Source organism: Ursus maritimus, unplaced genomic scaffold, assembly GCF_017311325.1.
Source record: "Ursus maritimus isolate PB19 unplaced genomic scaffold, ASM1731132v1 scaffold_5, whole genome shotgun sequence".
Taxonomy (NCBI): domain Eukaryota; kingdom Metazoa; phylum Chordata; class Mammalia; order Carnivora; family Ursidae; genus Ursus; species Ursus maritimus.
The window spans coordinates 22,366,587-22,375,205 of record NW_024426663.1 but is presented as its reverse complement, the minus strand read 5'-3'; the positions used below and the strand labels follow the sequence as shown (position 1 = coordinate 22,375,205).

The window sequence follows — 8,619 nt, the reverse complement described above, 5'->3', positions numbered from 1 at the left end:
CTTTGAAGCAGCATATATTTCAATTAATCCTTCTTGTAACGCTATAAAGTAGGTAACATTATTGCCCTACTTGAAAGATGAAAAAAGATCATGCAACTTGCCCAAAGCTAAATAATTAGGGTAGATTGTGAATTTGAATCGGTGTTAGTCTGATTCCAGGTGATAATATATTGCCTGGAGTGTGCAACTCTGGGGAAATGTGCAAGAACAAGAGATTATAGAACAATTATGACAATTTACAACCACTTTAGCCAAGTTCCAAGAATATATATAACCCCTGGAAATCGAATTCTTATAGAGGCACTCTATAAGATTTCAGCAAGAAACTAGGTCTCTGGAGAGGGGATGCTATATGTTCAACCAAAGCATTTCCAGTTTCCTCTAGGACACACAGAAATCTCAACTCCTCAGACCCCCTGCATCTGGATGGTAGCACATGATTGATTCAGATAATAGAATTTGGGTAAAAGCAGTGCATGCCACCTACTGACCTGGTCCCTGAACAATCCTGTGTGAGCCTCTTTCTCTTTCTTAGCATGGTGGCAGGCACGGTCAGTCCAGAGGTTTGAGCAGAGCACAAGAGGATGACGACACTTGAATTACCATGTGGAAGATCATATGCTGAACATCTGAATCAGACTGTGACTTAGAAAAAAAAAACTTCATTGTAATAAACCATTAAAATTTGGGGGATCATTTGTTATGTTAGCTAGCTTTAGTTACCTTATCAAGCCCAGGCTCCAAAGAGCAAAGAGAAAAACTGACAAAGTAAGTAATACTACAACAACTTGCTATGTGAGAAAAATGTATGATTTATTAGTTTATTTACATGGCTGATATTGTTCCAGAAAACATTTGAGGTATAGAACAAAGACACATACTATATAACAAGATAAAATAAATTTAAAATTGGGGAGGAAAGTGAAACAAGAGAAAATAAATTGAAAAAAGAAGATGGAGCTGGGAGTGAAGTAAACATAATAGATCCATCGTCTCCACTAAAGGTGGGTCACACATTTGGCTCTAAGGATCCTAGGAACCAGTACAAGGAGAAAATTACAATGAAGACTGTTATTCACAGTACTCATAAGGCAAAAGCAAGTCAGCTACCCAGGAAAAGCATGTTTATTCTAGTTCTAAGACCAGAGAAAAATTTGTCCTGTGGGTCCTCATAAAAATGACGATGTGAAATATATTGAAACACATCCTCAAAGGAAAAAAAAAATTGCAGTAAACCCTGCAATGAGATTCGTAAGCCTGATATTTATAATATCCCTTAGTACAAAGTAGTGAGAAGATGCTGAGCACAACTCACGTTCAGTGACACAGTTTTAGAAGACTGTTCAGTGAGGGTCTAACTTAAATTGAGAGATGTGAAGAGAACTGGAAATGAAGCCTAACCCACTTTGTGTAATAATTTTATAATTACTTGAAACGTTTAAAAGAACTGTTTGGTGAGTTCGGTAATAATTTACTCAACTGCAGAAATATTCTCAAGAAATACACATTTTTCGTAATTGTAAGTTCAAGCTGAAAAGCCAAATACAAAAACTCTTACAGCATAAACAGACACATCTTGATGGACTGTATTAACCATATAGTTGCCAGCCCACTGTCTAGAGGAACAGAGTGCCTGTGACCTGATTCCTGCGATCTCACCTGAAAGATCAAAATATAGCAGCAGCTTATATGCACTGATCAGCAGTAATGGGCCTGGTTATAAATCAAGATTTCCAGATGCTCCTTATCTGCACAATTCTTTACAATCATCACATGTAACGTAACAAAGCTGGTTCTACTCTCATGTATCTCCTCTGTTTTTCTTCTACTCTAACAAAAAAGGATTTTTTAGAATGATGCATCAAGTTGGTTTTCAAAATCCCCTTCCTCGTTTAAATTATGTTTCCCTAAAATAAGTAAATAAAACTATTTAATCACTTAGTATCCCAGTTATAGAAACAACCAGGAGATGCCGTGGGGAATGTAAAGAAACCTGCTCAAAGCAGTAACAACAAGTTCCATGCAAGTTAAGTCAGGATGGAGATGAAACATGAATATAACTAGAATCAGTGATTTTCAAATTAAGAAATGTTAGTTTCTGTATTCATTTTGTAAAAATATATCTACCTATACTTGGCAATTCTCAATGACAAATAATTATATTACTGTTGCAGGGTTGCAGGGTTCTTGTCTCACAGAGTCAAAGAATAAATCTCGCTGAAAAAAGGGTGAAGTGAAAGTTTACTAAGTAAAGGTGAGAACAGAAAGGAAAGAAAAGGAGCTCTCTAGATGAAAGGGGTCCCAAATGGGTTGCCACTGAGGGCTTTTAAGCTCAGTCTTTTATAGAAAACTGACCAGGGAACTTGGTAAATATCTTGTCCCTAACATTAGGACAAACAAGGTGGATTTGTAAATATTATGAAAATATCTTGTCTATATTTAGAACAAACAAGGTGGATTTGTTATGTTCCCTTCTCTCTGGTTAACATCTTGTTTGTAACATTTCTCCACATCCAGGATTTCTGTGAGCCTGATTATGGAGCCCACTGTGTGACCCTAGTCACATCGCCCCCTACCCGTCTCTCCCTACCTAGCCTTTGGCTGTCTCTTACTCACTATCCAAAAAATGGATCGTTTTTAAACCTACAATAAAATTGCAATAAGAAACATGAAATACTTTTAAGGAAAAAAGTGGTATTCAAAAGCAGTGAAACAAAAGGAAGAGTAAAATATACAGCTTGATCAAGTAAGCATTTTTTTGGCAGAACTTTTTCATCCAGTTGGTCATCACCAAATCATTCAGAAGGCTGGCAGAATATTTTCCAACCCTCATTGCCACAGTGGAATTACATTTTGTCTTTTCCTAAAACCAGGTGTTATTTTTCCCCTACAAATGTAAAATTTCAAATAAAAGCTAACACCGAGTTCTGACTTTAATTCTGCAGTATGAGAAATTCTGAAAACTTAAGACCAAAAGAAACATATTAACTTGAGTTTTTCAACATAGGACAGAAACATAATTTCTTCACTAAACAATCTATTTCTAAATAAACTCTAACCTAGTTCTTAAAATCCTATATAGTAGCTGTTGAGAGAAATGACAAATATTATACTTTAATTTTTAGAAATACTGTTCTATATAATGTAATTTCAGTCTCCAAAGACTCCTATGAGTCTAGAAAGTACACTGCTCACTCTATGATATACACCCTACTCACTACTTAAAATAATTGGATTTTATTTTTAAAATATAACTTTGGAGTAAACCTCATGTCCCTAAAGATGTTTCCTATTTTGTACCAATATGTGAAATGTCTCATTTCTCTTGAAATTCATTTTATAGCAAAAGAGTATCATACTGAATCAAAAGTTTCTCTAGGGCGATTCACATTTTTCTTGCCAACTATTATGACCGGATTTAGATTGTTAGGCTACATGTATAAGAAACTGTGCATGATACTAGTTACAGGTTTGTACTCCTGTATTACAAACTACCCCAAAACTTAGCAACTTAAAACAGTCATTTATTATTTTCTTTTATAGTTCTGGAGGCTGATGGGTTCAGCTGGGTAATTCTTGTTTAATGTAACTCATAAAACTGTAGGCAAATCATGACCGTAGCTGGTATCACCGAAAGGGTTCTTTACTCATATATCTGGCGCCCAGGCTGGGGGATGGCAAGAAGAGCCAGGGGAGGATCTGGTCTATTTTTGCCCCTAAATGTTCCCCGCCTTTCCCCCATGTGGCTTCTCTAAATGGTTAGCTTGGACTCCCTTATAGTCCCGGTATTCTTGGGGTAGTTAGACTTCTTACATGGTGGCTGACTTCTCTCAAGAAAACATTCCAAGTTGCCTGAATGGAAACTGCAAGGCTTTTGATAAGCCAGACTCAGAAGTCTCAGAAGGTTACTCTGTTGCATTCTATTGGTCAAGCAGGTCACTAAAGTCAAGAGGAGGGGACTTAAATCCCACCTCTCAAAGGGGAAGAGTTACAAAGATACTGTGGCCATCTTTAATTTACCTCAATACCTGTTCAAAAATGGAAGATTGCCAAATTTCTTTAAAGTTTTTCTTTGCTCCATAGCAAATGTTAAGAGATGGAAATTAGGGCGCCTGGGTGGCACAGCGGTTAAGGGTCTGCCTTCAGCTCAGGGCGTGATCCCGGCGTTCTGGGATCGAGCCCCACATCAGGCTCCTCTGCTATGAGCCTGCTTCTTCCTCTCCCACTCCCCCTGCTTGTGTTCCCTCTCTTGCTGGCTATCTCTATCTCTGTTGAATAAATAAATAAAATCTTAAAAAAAAAAAGCTATGTAAGATTAAAGCATATATTTTATACCAGTTTTCAAAGCAAGATTTCATTTACTACTGCTGTATAAATGAGCCATCTGAGACAATATATGCTCTCCCACAGATGAATAACATAAAACTTAGGTTGGTAGGACCCTTCACAATCTATTCTAATACCACTTTCCCAGCCTCATGTATCAGTGGTTTCTTCCTGATTCCCACTAGTCAAAGATCACCAGGAACATACTTATAATTAAACAAGCTAGGCTTATTACTCACTGCATTAAGGGAGACCGAATACCCTGAGGAACCATGGGCATCTCAGCAAAAAAAAAGATGTCAAGAGTTACAAAATTTGGGCTTATTTTCTCTTACTTTTCTATCTTACTAAATTTCACTTGGAAGAAAGACTAATCCAAGGTTAAGGTAGTAATTGGTAAAGACGTGGGAACTCATCATATTAGACTGGATATGGTGATGTTTGGTCATTTTTGTTACTTGAACAATGTTCATGTTTTGTCTATGTTCAGATATGATAAAGGAGTGAGCTTACTCTTCTCTTGATCCATCACTGACACAGAGTAACTTTGTGTAATGCTGATGTTCTTTCAAATTGTTAACATTCACAACACCAATTCCCAGTCCAGGCTAACTCCAGATGTAAGAGGCTGCTTTTCTCTTTCACACTCCGAATATGTCATACCCATACCGGCCTTGACTTTGCTCTGCTCTTCTAATTCTGATCCATTCAGTGACCTATATTTTCAAGCATCCTTCCCTTAGCCCTTCAACTCGGTTTTCTGACATCCTTTGTACTGCTTATGTTTGGTTACTTGCGTTTATGCTTTGTTTCCTCGGATACGATCACAGCCTACCTCCCTCTCAGTGCTGGCAGAGTACTGCAAATTACAGGTACCTATGAGATATATATATATGATATATATATATCATATATATATATAATATATATATCATATATATATCATATATATATATGATATATATATAATATATATATTATGTATATATTATATATATATCAATCACCAAAAAAAGGAAAGGGAAAGGTTTATTTTTGTGTTTCATAAATTCGGGGAAACTGCGTTACTAAATTCAGAAAAATCGTTCTGGAATCCGGTCCCAAAAATCCTGACAAGAATTCAGGTTTGAATAAATCATTACCGGAAAGAAACGCGGTAGGTTCTCGTCCTTCCGGTCCCCTAACCTCCCGCCACCGCTCCGCTCGCACCCGCCTCCACTGGCCGGCTCGCCCGTCAGACTACATTTCCCATAATCCTTCAGAGCTGACAAGGCGGTGCGATGTTATAAACTACAATTCCCACAATCCTTGGGTCCCACCATCTCGTCTCATTTTCCGCGGTCTGTCCGCATTTCCCATCTTCCCTTTCGACTCCTACACACCAAGGAACAAGGTCGCGAAAAGAGGAGGTGTCGGTGTGGTCCTCCGATTTCTACCGTTTTAGGGCTCTGCGCCTTTCGCAGAACTTCCAACAGCGCTATGTTGGGACAGAGCATCCGGAGGTTCACAACCTCTGTGGTGCGTAGGAGCCACTATGAGGAGGGCCCAGGGAAGGTTAGTATGTAAGGGGCCCAGCTTCGTTGGGGGAGGGGGCACTTGGCTGCGACTCGCTGAATTCCAAGGCCTCAAAGGAGGCCGTGGAGAGGGAGATAGGAAGCCGAAAATGTGAGCGGTTTCGTCGAGTAGCATTCCAGTTTCCCATTGAACTAGGGCCAAAGCTCAGGACCCTGGCTGCGCGCCGTCGCGGTGGAGAGGAATGAGTAGGAAGAGCCGTAGGCACTACCCCGCCCTAGTGCTCCCCTCTGCGTCCTCCAGGATCTGGAGGGTCCTTGAGGCCAAGGCTGCAGGTATTTGTGCCTTACGCTGTACTAGAGGTCACCGGACTCGGAGTGAAGGTCGTTGGAAACAAGATGTGAGGCCTGTAGCTGTGAGTCCAGCCTTCTCTAACTAGTTGACTAAATTCGAAGTATTAAACCTCTTTAGGTTGTGTTTAGCTTCAGGTATAAATAGATTAAATCGAGTAATTAGTAGTAAGTACTCCAATGATCGAGGCCTAGTAGTAAAGGGCTGAGAAAGGGTTTTACATGGTAAGGCTTCTTGGTTATGAAAAAGTCAAACTTCGTAGTGCATTTAACATTGCCGTGTGCCTTTATTAGGTGGCTAGTTTCTAACCAGTCGTAAACTAGAACAATGCATTCTATTTATAAAATAACTCTCCTGGAGATTAAAATTTTTCGATTTTCTAAAATAAAGAAAACTTAGCACCGTCTTACACCTGACTTGCTAGGACCACTGCCTGGTGCTCAGTAAACCCCAGTTATTTTTTTACCGTGTAGTGTTACGTGTGAAGATCATGGGATGTCAAGCATAATGATGTTTTAAAAGATGGTATATGGCATACATAACCTGATTATGTAAAAAAATATTAGCATTCCCGGTGTACTTACATAGTCTATAAAATCAGATGATTTGAAGTTCCGTTTTTGTTGCTTGCTCTTTTTTTCCCCAACAGAATTTGCCATTTTCAGTGGAAAACAAGTGGCGGCTACTACTTATGATGACTTTGTTCTTTGGATCTGGATTTGCTGCACCTTTTTTTATAGTAAGACACCAACTGCTTAAGAAATAAGGATGTTTTGATTAATCCATTAAACAGGTAATTAATAGATTTCTAATCTTCCCTAAGCAAAGTTTTCACTTATATTTCTTTCTTCCTCCCCTCCCTCCACCCCCAGTCTCACACACACAGTGTAGGGCTATTTCTGAAGTTAGTGTAGATGTGGCATTGGTGCAGGCAGGTTGATAAACCTATAGACAGATGTTTCTTTGTCTGAAAACCAGTTTTTTATTGGATACTACTGTTGTCAGACACACTACATTAATCTCATTTCATTACCTAGCAAGCCTGTGAGGTGGGTGACTTAACGCGATCTAAGACACAAAGATGTTAAGTTGCCCAGTAGCTAGTGATGGTGAACCAGCATTTTTACCCAGTCTTGTTCCACAGTTCACACTCCTAACCAGGTAGAGTTCTGGTTAGACTGTCTTGAGGGCAATATATGTCTGTATATGCGGGAACCAATCTTGTGTGTGGGAACGGTAGCAGATAACTTTGTGTGAGAAGAAAAGATTGATTTAGCTTAATTGTAATCAGAATTTTCCTCAAAGCAACATTATGGGAAGCTCTGTGGGCTGATGAGGATAAATTCCAAAAATACGTTTGGAAAGAAAATACTTTGTCTTAATTTATAAGGGAAATGATTTATCCAAGTGATCCACAGTGGAAAGACTTCGGTACATATGATGAAGCAAATCAGTATGAATAAAGTCGTGATACTGTAAACGCTTTCTGATGTACCAGTCGTAAACTGATAAACAATATGTTAGTGAAACTACATGATCTCTTTTTAATGAATGAGACGTTTTAAATGCCACTAACTTTTTGTCTTTATTTGCAGATGTCGAAAGGAACATTTTAAGAGATGCAGTCTCTTTGAAAAATGGATCAAAATCTTGAACATACTCAATATGTTTGTAAATAAACTTATGGCATGAATCCTTAATGCCTTTTCTCTGAAAAGTGGAATGTAATAATTGTGCTTGCTTTTTTATTTGGGAAATATTCCAGGGTCAGTTTATTTTGTCAAAATATGTGTCTGATTTAGCCTGTTTCTTGTTTTTAGATTTTGAGGTTTTATTTAATTTTTGATTACTAGGTCAGGACCTTTTCGGTAATTTATGTTATATAAAATGCAAACTTGACTTTGTTGACCCATAGTAATTTTTTTATTTGAAAACATGGAAGAAGTGTACTTTTAGTTTTCTTTACTTTGAAGCAGTAAAATAGTTTTTCTTTATGAGTGATAATTAATCCTGAGGAAAACCAGTAGTGTATACAGAGTGAAGTCCCAAGAGTTGTTTTTTCTCCAGACCTGTGATCTAAAACTAAAATTTTGCCTTGATAAATTTGCTACTGACCAATATTAGTCTTGTTTAGACTAAATAAAAGTAGAATATTTGAAATGAAATGTAATAGCATGTAAGACAGAATATGGAAATATTCCAAGTATATTCTGAAATTTTAGTAGAAATGGACTGAAAGATGGCTCTGATTAGTAATGGTATCAGTGACTCAAATTTATATTATGGGTAGTGAAATGCTGCTAGTTGCATAAAATAGAATGACTTAGTTCCTAGGGCTTTGTAGGGGGCAGAAAAAAGGTAGTTGCTGAATGTTTTAGTCCTAGTTCAGTCACACTGGTGTTAAAAGAACGCTGCTGTAAAGCAGAGGTA

At 38.0% G+C, this 8,619-nt stretch overlaps 1 protein-coding gene and 1 non-coding gene across 2 annotated transcripts; both read left to right on the top strand.

Moving 5' to 3' along the window:
- Positions 1-5,682: 5,682 nt before the first annotated feature.
- On the top strand, positions 5,683-7,882 carry LOC103672146 (cytochrome c oxidase subunit 7C, mitochondrial). The gene is made up of 3 exons (XM_008700813.2): positions 5,683-5,880; positions 6,839-6,982; positions 7,785-7,882. The coding sequence occupies exons 1-2, from the start codon at positions 5,806-5,808 to the stop codon at positions 6,953-6,955; spliced, it is 192 nt and encodes a 63-aa protein (XP_008699035.1). The 5' UTR covers positions 5,683-5,805; the 3' UTR covers positions 6,956-6,982; positions 7,785-7,882.
- LOC121100851 lies at positions 7,621-7,683 on the top strand. The gene has a single exon (XR_005832638.1). It is a non-coding gene; the product is annotated as a small nucleolar RNA Z39 (small nucleolar RNA).
- Positions 7,883-8,619: the final 737 nt, after the last annotated feature.